The sequence below is a fragment of the Pleurodeles waltl genome, chromosome 5, assembly GCF_031143425.1.
Source record: "Pleurodeles waltl isolate 20211129_DDA chromosome 5, aPleWal1.hap1.20221129, whole genome shotgun sequence".
Taxonomy (NCBI): Eukaryota; Metazoa; Chordata; class Amphibia; order Caudata; family Salamandridae; genus Pleurodeles; species Pleurodeles waltl.
This window is the reverse complement of record NC_090444.1, coordinates 1,255,676,033-1,255,694,175: the sequence shown is the minus strand read 5'-3', so window position 1 is coordinate 1,255,694,175 and position 18,143 is coordinate 1,255,676,033. Positions and strand designations below refer to the sequence as shown.

Sequence of the window (18,143 nt, the reverse complement as noted above, 5' to 3'; positions counted from 1 at the left end):
TTAATTGATCAACTACCCTCTAAACTCCACACCAATGATGGGAGTTTTGCTGTGGAACAAACGTCAAACCCCATGATTACTGAGCATAGCTAATTTTGATTGCTGTGAAAAAAACTGAAGACCTACCTTTTCTAATCCTTCTAATACTGCAAGCTCTGCCGATCCACTTTAGTGCCTGAACAACACCTTGTACTGTGCATCATATTACATGTCTGTCTGCTCTGCCGAACCAGTTCAGTGCCTGAACAACACCTTGTACTGTGCACCATATTATCTATCTATCTATCTATCTATCTATCTATCTATCTATCTATCTATCTATCTATCTATCAATCTATTTATCTATCTATCTATCTCTATGCTGTTTGCCTACACATTCACACATTCTTCAGCACCCTCTGTTGCTGCCTAATATGAGGCTTAGCCCAGCCAATCATCCTGACATACTGTTACCACAGACATTGGTGGTCTACCTTCATTCTTCAGTGCAATTACCTTCCAGCGGTGTCTAATGTCAGCACATCTTTTGTCTCATCCTTCGTCTTATTCTCAGATACATAAAGCTGGATTTAAGTGCAGCGAATCATGCACAAGTGACTGAAAGTGAGATGGACGATACTTGAAAAAATATCTATACCTGCTGGGTTCTGGGCTATAGGTACTTGTGGTAATAGTGGGGAAATACCAGTGGCAAATTTACTAGGACTTAATGCAGCTCAGTGCAGCAAGTCAAGGTAATGCACTGTGTGAATGGGAGAGAGAACCATATTTACAAAGATATGGTGCACTTCAGTTCCTTTCCAGCACTGGTACACTTTGGCTGCCTTCCACCAACAAATGCACACTTGCACCATGCTGCAAGGATGCCTGCATTATGGACAGGATTGTTTTGTTCAGGAAGGAATACCTTTGTTCACAAAAAACAATCTTGTGAGACAATTTCCTCTTTCTATGAGTGATACAGAATGAGTCACACATAAAAAGAGGAAGTAACAAAAATAATTTAAAATATTTCTCCTTTTTGTGCCTCGCTGGGAAAGGAGTAGCATTTTGACACATTCCCAGATTTGCTAGCTTTATTAAATCTGGGAATATATCAAAATCCATCTGTGGATGCCTGGGAACGCCCATACTCCACCTAAGGAATGCCTCCCAGACGCAGTGTAACACAATGCAGTATAAGGGGTGGCATTGTGTTACATTTTCTTTACCAAGCAATGCAGGACAACACAAGTCAGTCCTTGCGTGGCTTAATAAATACCAATTAGCTTTTTACATTGTGGCTACACCAAAAAAGTGGCGCAACCACGACTCAAAATGTTAGTAAATCTGGACCCTACTACATGGAACTTAGGTGGGCTCTCACCAACTGAGTCAATGCAGAAAGTTTTTTTCTGAAGAAAATCGTAATTATCCGCAACCATAATCTAGTAATACATCACACAAGAGTAAGAAATCCATGTGTTCTCATTGGTATACGTCTTCCTTGCTGCATGCTATTTATAATAATAAACCATTTTAAGCAAAAAAACGCAAAAAAAACCGTTCTTCTTATTTTGAGCATAAATCACTGACAGGGGCTATCAGTAAAACAGTAGAAAACATCAACTAGTAAACTAGCATCCCACATGAGTTTGCTAGAGTAAAGTGCGTTTTATTAAAAATGACTGGGAAAATAATAAGCTGTTGAGGGGAACCAATCAGCAGGAAACTACTTCACAACGATCCTGAAGCATCCGTTTCTGTCTTTTCAAATCAATCATAACGAGTTGCATTTTTCTGAAGAGTTCAAGCGGTCCATCACTAAATGTTGTGTGTCTAGTAAAAACAGGCAGTAATTAGCTGTAAAATGCAGACAGAGCATCCTCCAGAACAGAGCTGGCCCAGTATGTAGTGAGACACAGAAACCTTTCTGTTTCTAAGGGCATTTGGCCTTGTTCACATAGGTGCGCGCGTAATAAGAAGGCGCATAGGGCTATACACGGCAGTCAGGCTTGCCCTATGGAGATCCAGCTGCGTTCATTTCCTTTGTTTCATCCCTGATGCTGAAATTCACTTTTTCATTATAGAAGATAGTTCTAGAATCATGCTCTGAAAGACATTAAGAAAAAAAAAAGATTATTTAATTACTATGCAACATTTCAGCAAAATTCCAATTGACAAACATTTTCTAAAAAAAATGTAGTGCGGTATTGCTTTAATCTAAAACAACAGAATCATTTACTTTTTAACATAAAACGATCTTAAAAAGTTAGTGTAATTTACCTTAACGCTAAGCAAAAATGTACCAGGTTTACTAAAAATCATCCATTTTGATTTTCCTCCCTCTTCCCTTCTTACCTGTGTGACAGAAAAGGATTAATGTTGGCAAGTCCCAATTTCAAAATAAGCAGAACTGCTTGTCAAAAAAGTCCAAATGAACTAAAGTCTCCATATCTAAATAATGATGGTATGTGGATTCTATATTGAAGGATGGATATAAAAGTGCATATACAACGCTTTGGTTTTATTGTGTCAGATGTATGTTTCTCATTGTTCTGTTTACAATGCTAATTGCTCTAGCTCAAGCAAACGTGAGACCCATTGCATTGCAAATGCTTGTTAATTTTTGGTGCAGGGCAGCACAGCAAACCTTTTTGCTGCGTCGCACTGCATCAAAAGAAAAGGACAGGAATGCGCCATATCTACAAGATATGGCGCATTCCTGTCCTTGTTCCCAGCCCTGATGCACAAATTGCTGTCTAGCACCAACGCAGGCACCCTTGCACTATGGTGCCATTCCGAATCCAATCTAGAATTAGATTAAAATAAACAACAGACACCCCTTACGTGATGTCCTCGGAATCCCTAGCATTTGGACAGGCAAAATAGGAAAGAACTCAGGGAACTGGAATGCGTAACTCTTAACTTAAGACTAACAAGATCTCAATAAGGAAAGGTGAGACCCACGTGACGCACAGCAGCGAGGAGCGGAAGACCAATTGCATCCAGACTTTGAAGGAGGAGTAAAAGCTTGATAACCCCAAAAAGACAAGAAACTTCACTACCTCTCGGGCGCATTTGCGGCTGAAAGTTGGGAATGTCTAATTACTGCTAGGCTGGGGTGCTGCAATTAGCACATGTGCAATTGCATCCATTTCTGAGTTGCAGCCCAGACTAGCAGTGCACATACCAGGATTGAGCACAATGTGCTTGGGGTGGGAGTAAACGCCCTCTTCAGGCTTCAATGGAAATTTGAGCCCAAAAACAGCATTTGGGTCCCATTAGAAATAGAGGCCAAGGAGGAAAACTGCACAGTGGAGACACATTTAAAATATACGTTTGACATCTAGACTGATCAAAGCATATGGGATCAGGAAGGGTTAGGCACAATAGATGTCATTTCCTTGCTAAAGGCACCATGTTTTGCTGTGTGTGCCTTGATACGTGATCATGTATGTCCTCAGATACGATCGCCTTCACAGCGATCAATATTTACAGACAAGGCCCCTAACTTCAAAACTCATAAAATCAAAACAATATCACACTATGGCCCTCATTTACAAGGGTATTGTGTCACCGGAGTGTCACTTGTACTGCCGTTCTGGTGGCGCAATGCCCTACCCCATATTTACAAAGCAGATTAACGCCTCTTTGCAAATATGTCCCCTTTACACGCATCACTTTGCATGAAAGGGGTGTGCAATGGGTGTTGCTGTGGGAGTTCCACTACAACACCAATTGCATTTTGACGCTGCCCCAGATTTACAAGGATTCGTAAATCTTAGGCAGTGCCAAAACCTAGCAACAAGGAGAAATACATTTATTTCTCCAGATTTTTACTAGTCCAATGTCTGCTGCACAATGCAGCACATATAGGAAGAGCAAAACGGCATTAATGATTGTTTATTTGCAGGAAGGTATCCCTTTCAGCACATAAACAATCATTAAATAATAACGATTGCCTACTCCTATGTGTGCTGCATTGTGCAGCACACATAGGACTAGCAAATCACCATCATTGATTGTTTATGTGCAGGAAGGGACACCTTCCTGCACATAAACAATCATTCCCTGCAACGCAGGCACCCTTGCACTTTGGTGCAAGGGTGCCTGCATTGGCGCTAGGCAGCTCATTTTGCCATGTGCATTGTCCCTGCGTTTCTGAAGTGACGCAGCGCTGGCAAATTTGGCGCTGCGCCACTTCTTAGTAAATGAGGCCTTATATTTTTCTTCACACTCAAAATCTTGTACGTGTCGAAAATGTGAATCAAATATCAATTATAAAAAATGAATTTAGCAGACGTACAAGTAAAAATGCTAATAAAATATAATTAATAAAAAAAGTAGGTTAGCCCACAAGGACAGAAGGCACCTACCTCCCCACAAACCAAGAAAATCAGACTGCACTAGGAAACAAAACAAACCACTTCATTCAATTTTACTTATGGGCATTCGAACTGTGTACAGCTGCCTACAAACAAACTACCGGGAACCACTAGATAGTCTAAAAAATGTTAGGAAGAAAGAAAAGTGAACAGCTTAGCAGTCATAGATAATGCCCAAGACAAACGTCCACTACAAATTCTTGGTTATAGGAAGCTTTTGCTCTTCATCTTGCTACTCCAACATCCAAACCATTCTGATCTACCGTTATGCAAGGCACACCATCATGAAAAGAGCCCATCACCGTTTCCTAGTACCACCAAGTAACCAATCTCTAGCACAGTGGTCTTCAAACTTTTCAATGCTACACCACCCTCATGTAAAAATTGTATTGCTTCCCCACAAGAATGACACACGTTTTTCACAATTATTCTACTAACTGGTAACGCTTAACATATTTAATAGTTCAAGCATTGCTCAGTTATCCATTTCAATAATACATGGTAATCCTAGGTTCCCTAATGTGTAAAGGTATCCATACAGTGATTCTTTAACAGAAATGATGGGGGGGTGGGTTGAGAGTTATCTGGAGCCCCCCTTCTTGACATATACTTCAAGTCAACAAATTAGGGACAAAAGATTTCATGATGGCCCACTTCAGTGTGTCACACCGCCACTCTTTTTTTGTAAAACACAGAACTGTTTTCAGAATGATACTGCTCTTGGTAAGTGCCCGGGCCTCACCGTGATCATCTCAGGCCCTAGCAGAAAGCCCACCCCAGTTTGAAGACCTCTGCCCTAGGATGCCTAATCACAGGCCCAACTGTGAGTCACAGACTACCAAAGCTGACCAGTAAGTCAATCATATTCAGATCAAACAGGATCACTTTGGAACACCCATCACAATCACATAAATGATTACTCTACGCTACATCTTGCACAGGTGCAGACCAGCCATGTCCCAGCACAACAAAATAGCAGACCCTATCCAGGAACACATCTAGATGTCCTCATTCTAAAGCAAATGGTTGAACCAAGTTCCTTAAATTATAATAGACTCAATAATGCCATTATCATTCATCAGTCTAGACCTTGAAGACATAAAGGGCCTTATTTAGAGTTTGGCAGCTTGAGGTACTCTGTCACACATATTTGGTGGATATTCCATCTGCCGTATTACAAGTGACCTAGGTTAAAGTGCACTTGTAATTCATTGGATGAGATATAAGCAGTGTTTTTGACTGAGCATACTGACCCCAAAAGTAAAATAGCACAACTGATAAAACCTCGAACAGCAGCTTTCTTGGTGATCTACACCTTCACTGTAGAGAAAACAGAGGTTAATCAGTCTCCACTTTCATTACCTTATTGAATTATATTTGCCTAATAAAGCACCTAATCAAACCAATACACATGAGGTGGTCCGCACTAGATCTAATTATCACCAAACCCTCTTTCAGGCTGATTGTTCAGATCAACTCAGGTTCCCTTCTCATCCATGTCACCAGAATAAGCCTGGAACCTAAAACACATGGATGAGAAATATATGAAATGCATGGATGTGACTAAATTCAATACCATTATAAAGGCATATCTTGCTGTAAACCAATGCATAACTGATGTCAACCCCCTTACTTGAACATATCATGATACTAGAACAGAAGTGCTTGGTGATCTTCCTGCAGCAATTCCACAAACGTCTAAGGTGAAAAAATCTGCACCTGTCAGCAGAACTAAATTCAGAACGATGAACAATTTACATGTGTATAATAAAATATGATACACTGTTCCAAAAGAATAGGGAGAGGAAGTAAAGGAGTCCTGATCATCAGGAGCAAGAGTCCTCACACACCGTACTTGGTGTCATGCTTCATCATCGGACAGCTCCTCGTCAGACCGGCGCTGCAATGTCTGACGGGCTCCCCCCTAAAAAGGGGGGGCTCTTTGCCGGAGATCTTTTGTTTTTGCCGTTGATGCCGCGGAGCCAAGTATGGGTCCGTGGGGAAGGAAAGTACAGGAATAAAGGATAAGATTGGCTCAGGACCCTCACTAAGTGATTTATTCTTTGATGTTGGGAAATGGCCAAGACTAAAAGAATGGCAAGGGAGTGAAAATTGAGATAATGCTCAGACACTCACACAAGAAAATTCAAAGCAGGAAGTCGGTAATTATCCGAAATTCCTTAATATGTGGTCGACATGTTTCGCGTCTTGATATGGTCTCAGCAGGATCCTACGACGCTTCTTCAGGACCTATTAAATAATTGGACTTCTTCAATCGAAACCCAAGTGAAAAAAAGAAAAAATTATATATAGACTCCTGCAATCTATCGTTTACAGTCAAAACGTAGTCAGTCACTTACTAGGATAGAACAAGACTGGCTTTTTCCTATCAGTCACCCATCTCCACTAGAGAAAGGGCTTCATGGGATCACGTAGGCCTGATGCCCAATACACAAACAATTTGTGTGCGTATCGGTGTAAGGCGCAGCACCTACCCTCAGGCTCCGTTCCCGAATGAGCAAATTTACATGTGTGTAAGGGTAGTTCTTTAGCACTGGCATATTTTATAGATTCGTGTTTTATTTGAATACCCTCCTTGTGAAAAGCTGGGAATCCTCAGTGATAAAAAAGAGAAACATGACATGCCTTTAAAGAGAGGCCTGCTGAAGGGCTTTTATCTGTTTACAGTTGAGGTTGTGCTCTCCTACATACCTGGCTCCACCCACGTGGGCCACGTACAGAGCAGGTAACTTAATCAAACTCAAGAAAGAATAAACCGGTCCCATGAGACTGTAAAATAATAGCAATGCTGGCTAACTCTCTGAGCAGGCAGGAAACTAATTTATTCTATTACCATATTTTGATACTTTATAGATTGCATTTTATATGTATGCGTGTATGTATGTGGTATATGTATTCCACAACCCTAGCTATAGTGCAGCAGAGTACTGAGTAATGACCAATGGGATAGAGTCCAGAGTTATGATTCAGGACTTTATACAGTAAGGCCGGTAATCTGAAGGTTCTCATTGAGGATGGCGAATATACTATGTAGAAGAGGCGTGTTTTCACTTTCTTCTTGACTTATGAACGTTTGTAGGGATATGTACATTGTATGATGTTTGAATAGATTACTAAGCATTAAATAGATGTGCATATTCATCTGAACTGGTTCTTTGGAACCACTTGATCAATTTGAGAGTTATGTTTGCAGGGGTGGCTCCTCCACAAGGGTGGAGGAGCGTCGACCCCCTCCCCTCCACCAGCAGTGACAGCTGCAAAACTTTGACCAAACAACAATAATAAACTGTGTTTATTATCGTTGTTTGGCAAAAGGGGTGGGGCCACGGGGTTGACGAGTGTGAGGGGGAGTGCTCAGCACTCCCCTCAAAGGGCATGTGTGTTTGGCTGGCCATCTTGGGCCGGCCAAACACACATGCGCTGTAGGCTCTCCAGCCTGCACAAGCTCCCAGTCTGCCTGGGAGCGCCCTGGGTGGGCGCTCCTAGTCAATCCTGATGCTGCTTTGAGCAGCGTCATGATTGGCCGCAGGGCAGGCTGGGAGCCTGTGCCTGCAGTCAACGAGGGACAGAGGAGCGTTGCGTTGCGGACAAGGTAAGTGTTTTGTTTTTTTTTTCTAAATTTATTTTAATTCCCCCACCCCCTCCCACATGCGCCATCCCGCCCCTTTACCTTGCCACGAGCCACTCCTGTATGTTTGTAGATGTCGTGTAAAGACCTACACATTGCCACCTAGTAGATCGCCCCGAATCACTTGAAGGAAGCATTCATTACTCTTTTGGGTGGCAAGTAAACATTGACCCTCTCTGGCAACTGTTTTTGTTATGCAAACATGATGCTGTCCACTAACCACCTAGAGAAAGCCAACACAGCTATTGATTGTCCTTGTTTAGATTAACAAGTACCATTCCATAACTATATCTGAGCACATAGAGTCATTTCATTATGAGAAACCTAGGGGCAGATATAAGAAAAGTGGCGCTGCATCCAATGCAGCGCCACATTTCTAGCGCCCCCCTAAGGCCACTATGTGTGCGCCCTATTTAAGATACGGTGCACCATGGTGGTAGTTAGGGAACCGGTGTCAACATGTTTTACGCTAGTTTGGCACTTTGCAAGATTAGCATAAAAAATGTTGATGCTAATCCTACAAAGCACATTTAGGCCCATTATAAATATTGGCATGCCTCCTTTTAATGCCTGCACAATCTTTTAGATTTCTTTGCACCATTTTTTTGGCCCTCCCTAAGGGGGAACACCCCTTGCATACATTATGCATGGTGCAGGCATAATGTGGCGCAAGGACTTTGTTATTCTGGGGCGGTGATTTTGGCCTTTTTGGGCCACATTAGTGTTCAAAAGAAATGATGCTAACGTAGCGCAAGGAGGCGCTAGGCCCTCTTAAATCTGGGCCATAGGGTGCTATTAACCCATGCAAACACCTGGATCTTTTTAAATATCTTGTCTGATGTCTTGGTAACCAGAAAAGTGGTCTCCAGATAAGATATTAGAGTTCCCCCAAATGCAGTGGTTCAAAAGAGTGGTGACATCAAATGCAAATGTACCTCATTTCACTCTAATGGCTGTTGGCTGTTAGTCTGAATGGTGGAATCATCCAAATTCATTCATTAAGAAAATCTATGATCACCAGTTGGGGGAAAAGCAAAATTTGACCTGCTCTTTTCCTTTAACATGTATAGTGACCAGATGCATTCTAGCAGGTGCATATTGGAGGCATGGTTCGGTATGGCTTAAAAGAAATGTTAATACTTTGTGTGGTTTGCTGTAACAGTGTGAGACATTATCAGCAGACTAATGGCAAAAATATGTCTACTACTGGTCATATGTGAACAGTGAAGATGCAGTCATTGACCTGATGGTCTGCGTCAATGTCTTGCAGGAGCAATGTGTATACCAACTATGCATTCTCATTCAGTCTTGCTTAGGGGTTGAATAACCACAAGGCCAATGAGAGTTGGATGGGTAAGTCAGGAAGACGGGGTAATTCGAGTCTCATCCTGTTGCTGGTCTGTTGGGCTGAAGGGTTCTCCTAAACTCTAGTGTAGGACTGCTAGTGGTGTTGCCACACTGATTCCGAGAATAAATCAGCTGGAGCTGTGCTTTATTGACTGGGACGTACCTGGAACATAGGCAGGAAATTAACTATAACCTCTGCCCTCTCAAACATGAGCTCCCATAGCTTATTCGTGGACCACCAATAACTTGCCACTAATACGTACCTATACATTAGCTGGAAAAGCTTAAGGGCACCCAGTCAGAAGAGGCAACCAAAGATAGAGGCCCCACCCCACCACAGCAGAGGCAAGACAGAAACTGTTGTCCAAAGAAGGAATGTATACAAACAATGATAATATGCAAAACAATGTAAAAAAAGAGATATATATGTATGTATATATATGTGTATATATATATATATATATATATATATATATATACATATATATATATATATATATATATATATTACCTAGTGGCGGTCACCACTAGGTAGTTATAGGTAGAACCATGTTTCCATAGAAAAAGCATTTTTGGACTTGACTATAAGTTTGGAGCCGTTTGATGAATCTTCACAAAATGTTTGCAAACAAGTATTGCAGTGATTCTTGTCGCACACTGAAAGTTTGGGGGTGATCCATCAAGCGGGGGCCGAGAAAAGGAGGGAGGTGAAAAAAGTTGTGTTTCCCATGTTAATTTCTATAGGACCTTTAGACAAGACTACAGGCCGAACCACTTTACAGAATTATACCAAATTTGGCAGAAAGCTAGTTGTCAGTACCCAGATTGTGCTTTCACTTATTTTGTGTAAATCCGTTCAGTAGTTTTTGAGAAGTTTAGGTTATATATCTCTGGCCTCGGTGACTTCGCTATTATTTCGCCAATATTTCACAGACAATTCATGAATTTTCACAAATGCGTATGCAAAAAGAAACGCTGTGATTGGCTGACCGTAACCTGACTAGAAAGTTGTGACTGCCATTTTATTTCACGGGACACTATCCCCAGGAGTGAAAACCCTAATTAAAAGTGGCATAAGGGGTCAGGATGAAGATACCCTGATCCCAGGAGTGTGATATAGGTGTGTTTTAGGGACAAGTTACGGGTTTAAAATAACTTTGTGTCACAATGTGCGATATTTCCAAAAAATCACAAATTTTCACAAATTATTCACAAAATATTAATGAATATGAAAAATGTTGAAAGGAAAACCACATACTAATTCATACACTAATTCATTTACTCATACATGTATTCAGAAACTCATGAACCCACTCACACACCCACTCAGACACTCATGCATCCAGTCAGACCCACTCATAAACACACACACACTTTCAGACCCACTCTCACACCCACTCACAGATCCACTGAGAGGGACAGGCCCTCTGGCAACCTGCACTGCTCCCTGTCAAAGGCCGTGCCTGGCACGGGGTTGGGCGGTTATAAGGGGTTGGCCGCAAGACCTGGCTGCAGGCCAGGCCTTGCTTCCCACCTCTGCTGTGCATGGCCAAAGGCTGTGCTCAGCAGGGTTGGAATAACTTATAATAATTAAAATTACTTTCTGTTAAAAAAGCATAAACATTCACTGAAAAAAAACAAAGGTTATAGGGACATTATAGTTAGGTTCTGAATTTACTCATACAAAACTATAGAAATTCAGAAGTTATAGTTAGAGTTCTTTTAAGCAACTATAACTCGTGCTCTGAGGTAACTATAACCTGCACCTTCGCCATGCACAGTTCTCATCTCAATAATTTTATTGCAAATGTTGCAGTGATAATATCAAAGATGCCATACAAGATCCCATAAATTATATAATATATGAGGTAATTAGCTGTGCATGGCGAAGGCGCGAGTAATAGTTACCTTAGGGCGCAAGTTATAGTTACTTGAAAGAACAGTAACTATAAATTCAGGACCTAACCATAACATTCCTGTAATCTTTGATTTATCCTGGTTTTTCAGTGAATGTATACATACATAAATATATATATATATGTACACACTGCTGCCACCTACCTTCCTGGAAGTTAATGGGTGTTCTAGAGGTGGGTTGACCTGTTCATGCATCTGTCTCTTATTCTTCTTAGAACATGAGGTTATTGATTGTCTCTGTTTCTCCTAGGAGTAAGCCATGCCTGATGCATTTTTTAAGTTGCTAGGAATTCTATGCCCCATGTTTCTCAAGGTCTTGGGAAGTGACAATCCTGGTTCTAGCTTACGAGCAATTCTCATTTCTATCAATGGCCAGAGTTACTAGTTTTTGATTTCCCAGGATTCCAGGGTGCAAAGAATATGAACAGTGCATTGATAGAGTTTCAAAGGTGCCATTGGGGCCTAAGAGTCACTGATATGAGGTTCTAAGTCCTTGTTAGGTAGTGCTAGGATGGATTTTCCAAGCCTGACTTTGTAATGCAAGCGTCACTAACTAGTTCAATCTTCTTTATCGAAACTGTGATGAAGGTTGCTAATAATCAGAAGAAGAGAGACAGGGTTGGTGATAAGAGTGTCAGGAGAACAGACAGTCAGCCACACCACACTGGTATGCTTTCCTACGCCGAACAAAATGGGTCTAAGAGCTACGCATGGCTTAAATAGTGACCATGCTAAAAACGGCCACCATATTCTGGGAAGTATTTGTTTCCCACAGCACCTTGTTTTGAGCAAAGTCTGGCACCCATGTTCAAGGGAGTAACCAGAAAATAAACATACTCCTGCTTGGAACCAAAGCTCAGATGGCACCAAGCAAGCGAAACAAGTGAGCTTCAACCTCCCTAGAAAAGTTCCCTTTTCTCTTCCATCCAAGCAACTATCCATTCATCCTTTCACCCTTCCATCTACCTTTTGATATCCACCATTTTACCCTTACATTCTGTCATCCATTCATTCTTTCTTCCATCATTCAATCTTTCAACTTTCCATCTATCGGCCATTTCATCCATCCATCTATTCACGCATCCATCATCTATCCATGCATTCGTCCATACATCCCTTTACCTTTACATCCATCATTTGAATTACTCACCAATCATTAAAGTTTTTCATCCATCAATTAATGCTTTTGTCCATCCATGAATTTATCATCCATCCATCCTCTCAAATTTCCATTTACTTTACCATTCGTCCATACTACCAGAATTCCATTTACTATGCCAACCATCCATTCATCTTCTCAGATTTCCATTCTCTTTGCCATCCTTTCATCTACCCATCTTCCCATCATCTTACCCACTCATCCACCCATCCTTTCACCCACCCATCCTCTCACCCACTCATCCACCCATCTTTTTAGCCACTCATCCCCCAACCTTTCACTGAATCATCCTTTTACCAACCCAACATCCATCCTTTTACCCACCCAGCCTTTCATCCACCCATCTATCCATCGTTTTACCCACTCATCCTTTTGCCCACCCATTCTTTAATTCGTCCATCTATCCTTTCACCCCATCCTTTCACCTACTCATCCATCCATCCTTTCACCCAACCACTCAGCCATCCTTTCACCCACCTATCCTTTCACCCACTCATCCATCCATACTTTCACCCACTCCTGCATCCACTTGTCCAGACTTCTTTTTCTATAAGTCCATCTTTCTTTTTTCCTTTTAGTGTTAATTATGAGCTTTTAATCTGTCAAGTTGCACATAAAAGAGGCCCGTAAAGAAACCCATCCCCAATGTAGAGGCTAAATTGGGGAGTTTGCAACGGCCCTGCCCACCTTCACTATTCACACACGGCCCAGAGAAAACAGCACATGGCCAAATGGGGCAATACCCAAGTAGAAGGGCTTCACAGTAAGGGGCCAGATGGGGAGTCAGTGCAGTGGACAGGGCTGAGTGACCTCAAAAGGGGGTGGATAGTGAGGGAGCTTCAGGATTAGTGCCATGTTGTAGGGGGGGGGGGTGATTCTGACACCAGATGTGGTGTTGGCGGAAGCATCTCTACAGCTGACTCCAAATGATGCAGTCTTGTCATAGGTTTAGCTGCCCAAACTTTAGGACCTCAAGAGCCAGGCCTCTAAGTTTCAAGGCATCATGTTATGAAGAGGCTGTGTTATGTTGTGTTGTGTTATGAGTGCACTGTCACCCAGGAAGGTACCCTGGCACTGAGGAGATGTGAGTCTAGCCAAACCTAAGGCCTAGCGGGACTACTCGAAAATTCAGGTCTTCAGCTTCTTATGGAATTCAAGAAGTGAGGAGGAGGCTCTTTTGTATAGTGGCAGGTAGTTCCAAACTTTAGGAGCGATGTAGAAGAAGGCTTGACCACCGGACCTGGTTTTCCATATGTGTGGAAGTAGGAGTCTGGACAAGTGGAGGTGTCTTTAAGGTCTGTGAATGCACAGGATTGTTGAGGTTTACTGGGCCAGAGTTATGTAGTGCCTTGATAATGTGGTGAGAATTTAGAATGACGCTCATTTGTGTATCGAGAGCCAGTAGGGCTCCTTCAAGTGTGGCATGATGTGAGTGCAGCATGGGAGGTTGAGAGTTATTCTGTCTGCTACTTTCTGAATGGTCTACATCCTTCAGGTAAGTTTTTTGTTGATCCCGGCATAGAGGGCGTTCCCATAGTCCAGCTTGCTTGTGACAAGGGCATGTGTGATGGTTTTCCGACTGCTGATTGGCAGCCATTTGAAAACCTTCCTCAGCATCTTCAGGTTATGAAAGCAAGAGGCAGTGATGACATTGACTTTGGCAGGCATGTCAAGTTTGCTGTAGTTGACGATTCTTAGGTTCTTGGCTTAAGATGTGGTGCTGGTTGTTGGTCCTAGCCCTCTTGGCCACCGGTGAGGCCTATGATGAAGTGCGCTTCCTAAAGATCACAATTTCCATCTTGTCAGTGTTCAGCTTCAAACAGTTAGCCTTCATCCAGTGGGTGATATTAGTCATGCAGACATTTGATCCGGGTACTGGGTGTCTTGCCCATAAGAGAATGAGCTGTGTGTCATCAATGTAGGAAAATACGTTGATGTTACGTAAGTGGAAGGTGCTGTTGGCATTGGATGAGGATGAGTGGGAGACCTTGTCAAACACTGCAGAGAGGTCCACGAGGGTGAGGGATGCTGTGCCTCCTCTGTCTAATGTCATGTGGATGTAATTCATGGTGGCTATGAGGGCAGTTTTCATACTGCAGTTGGACTGAGAGGTGTGGAGGAGTTAGTAATTGTTGAGGTATTCGGCTAAGCGCTGTTGATGATTTTCTCTAAGACCTTATCTGGGAATGTTAGCAAGGAGATTTATCTGTAGTTGGTGAGCGCTGAGGGGTCCGCAGAGGGTTTCTTCAGCAATGGGAGGACAGTTGCGTGTTTCCAAGTGCCTGTGCATTCATAATGGGTGTGAACATAGCACAGATGGGTTGCAGTCCTGTGGAATAGGCATGGTGTGGGCAGCTGATGGGTTGCAGCCCTCTGGAGTAGGCATGGTGTGGGCAGAGGTCCGATGCGATCCTTGAGTGCATGGACTTCATGGTTGCAGAGGTTTCTTCTGGGGTGATGATGGGCCATGTGGTTAGCATTAGTTCCTTGGATAGGATTGGGAGGACTTTGGAGAGGCCAGTTGTGGGTTGAACTTGTTGTAAATGGTGGTGATTTTGTTGCTGAAGAATGAAAGGTAATGTTGCAGAGGTCCTGCAAGGGGGTGATCGAGTTGAAAAAGGATGCTGGTGAGAATCCTTCACAATGTCAAAGATTTCTTTGCTGCTGTTGGTGCTGGCATTAATGCGGGTCACCAGGGCAGCGTATTTGGTGGTCCAGATCATTTGGTTGTAGTGCCTCAGGGCAGATTTGAATGTGCTCCTGTCTGCATTGTCCTGGCTCATTCACCATTTGCATTCCAGTTGCTTGCAGTGGTGTTTCATCAGTCTGAGCTCCTCCGTGTACCAACTGGCCTGAGTTCTAGATCTTGTTGTATTGATGTGTGGGGGGGGGGCAGGAAGTTGATGCAGGAGGTGATCCAATCGTTTAAATTTTTGATGGCTTTGGGGAGGCTGTTGCTGTGTTCAGGTCAGTGTCGGGTCAGTGGGTGTTGAGACCAGTGTTCCTGTCCTTGTAAGTGATGCTGTTCCGGTCTCGCTGGTCTGGTGTGGTGCATGTGGGTGGATTGAGACAGGGATGCTGAACTTGATGAGGGCGTGGTCTTTCTATGAGACTGGTGTGGGATCTTTGACTCGCATAGTGTCAAAGTTGGTGAAATTAGTGTTCAGGAGGTGACCGGTGACTTATATATATATATATATATAGGTTCCTTTACTGTTGGGTGAGGCCCATGCTTTCAAGGTCTTCAATGAGTGCTTTTGAGTTGGAGTCAGCGTGGTCATCCAGGTGTAAATTCAAGTCTCCAAGTAGGATGTATTTGCTAGCTGTGATGGAATATCATGCCATAGTCACTGGACAGAAGCCTGGGATGTGCTAGTTGCAGAGTGGTGACATCTGAATTAGACTAGAAAACGATGTTTCTTTAGCAACATGGATGTTATCAGAATCATGCACAAAAGATACTTTCTGTTTCCAAATCAGTCCATGAATGAGGGGCAATATTAGGAACACCTAAAGCCCATTTGATAGAACCTCTTCTGAGTATCTGCAGGTAAAGATAGAACATTGGTTCTCCCATGTGTGAATAAGTCTATGCAGGTGTAATCCACAAATGAAATAGGCCACCCATGACTTCCTGGGCCAGTTCTCACTAATGTGACTCTAATTATTCCTGCTGAGTTTTTCTCCAAAGTTGTTTTTGAAGTGTTGAGACATCATATAGAGGCATTGTCAGCCAACATCCACGAGTCATGGGGTTCCTTTCAGAAGACAGCTAGCATATGCTGCCTTGAATGTGGAGATAAAACCTAGTTGTTGTTTTGCCAGGACAGGCACTCAGAAGACTTGTGGACGGCAAACTTTAAAGTTGGACAGTGTTTGCTTGTCTCGTCCACGATTTGTATGATGTTGTATCAGTTTCCATCCACCTGTGAATATTTCATATGCAACTCTTCTTGTAGGATGAACATTCAGGAGCTAATCTGCTGTTTTTTCATGGAATGCAGCCATGCAACCTAACACTTCTGCTTACTTTATGCCAATAACAATTTTACACCTGAATATGTTTGTAGACATAAATGTAATTTTTGCTCCTAAATGCGTTTTTGTAACTTGTATCACTGAATATAGATAGCCAGAATATCATGGTTCAAGAATATCAAGGCTAGAATACTGAGAAACAAAATATTGAAAGGTAAGTGTATAGGGAAGTATAGATTTTCTATTTCTAACCTCACAGCTATGTACCTTGAAGATATATATATATATACATATATATATATATCACCAAGGTACATATATGTGGAGTTTGGTATGGAAAATCTAGACTTACTTACCTGTCGATATTTTATTTTGCCCTCAATAGTGTGTCCATTAATTAGCTGGTGTCGATATTCGAGATGCACACCATTGTATAATTAAAAGTGTCTCAAATATTCTGTTTTTATTGCACCAAGAATTGTTTGCAACTACATTTGATTTAGCACGTACAATTGTTTCCACTCTCATACTGCTGTTGCATTTTATTGTATTGCAACATTTAAATCGTGCTTCACACCCCTGTGTGGGGCACAAAAACACATTTTCAGACAGGTAGCATGCTACAACGGGAGAGCCAGGGGTTGGAAGAGTGTTGTGTTTGTTGTGATCCTATGTAGGAAGCATTTTGATGTTGTGGGTGAGTGACGAGAGAGGTGCTCTTAGCTTGCTTTGGTGGCACAGCTGTCTTACTGTATAATGAGGATGTGGCATCTAGGCACACAAATTTTACTCAAAGACTAAAATATAGAGTGATTTTACACCTAAATGTATTTTGCACTTAAATGTGATTTTGCTCATGTAAGTACTTTACTATGTCGCTAATGTGGCACCAAGGATGAATTGTGTGTTTCCCATGGTCATGTAGATCTTGATATAAACATTTTGCAACTTACGTTCCTGTGAACCAAACGTAAAGTCATATTGACTCACACTTTTGATACTCTTACATGACATTTTCCAGCTGTCCCATTTTGAACGTCCTTCTCAAGATCAATACCCTGCACAGTTTGCAGGAGATCCCATAATGGCCACCAAAACTTAAACAAAGAGATGTTCGCATTAGATAAGACTGCAGGATGCATGTAACAATTCCAGCAGATCCACTTAACTTGTAGCTAGGACATATTACCCTCAAATATCACAAATACGGAGCCCTGACAACCAGCTCTGAAACCTTTACCAGTGAAAGAAACCTATTCTCGGTCTGGACTCCATCACAACTAACTCTCTTTTTTTGTGTTTACTAAGGCACTTCGGGCCATATTTATACTTTTTGACGCACAACTGTGCCAACGCAGTTGTGCGTCAAAAATGTTAACGCCGGCTAACGCCATTCCAAAGCACCATGCGGGCGCCTTATTTATGGAATGACGTTAGCCGGCGCAGCTGACTGGTGTGCGTAAAAAAAATGACCCACACCAGTCTGCGCCTGCGTAGGGGAAAATGGAGCTTGGGCGTCAAAAAATGGGACAAGTCAGGTCTGAGGCAAAATTTTGGCCTCAACCCGATTTGCGCCATTTTTTTTGACTCCCAACCCCCATTGAAATGACTCCTGTCTTAGCACAGACAGGAGTCATGCCCCCTTGCCCAATGGCCATGCCCAGGGGACTTATGTCCCCTGGGCATGGTCATTGGGCATAGTGGCATGTAGGGGGGCACAAATCAG

General features: G+C 42.4%; 1 protein-coding gene across 1 annotated transcript in view; it reads right to left on the bottom strand.

The window, feature by feature from the left end:
- Positions 1-1,617: 1,617 nt before the first annotated feature.
- Positions 1,618-18,143, bottom strand: part of GJA10 (gap junction protein alpha 10) — a 41,209-nt gene continuing 24,683 nt past the window's right edge. Inside the window, exon 3 of the mRNA XM_069236761.1 lies at positions 1,618-2,091. Coding sequence (XP_069092862.1) covers positions 2,053-2,091 — 39 coding nt within the window. The 3' untranslated portion in view covers positions 1,618-2,052. The remainder of the gene's footprint in view (positions 2,092-18,143) is intronic.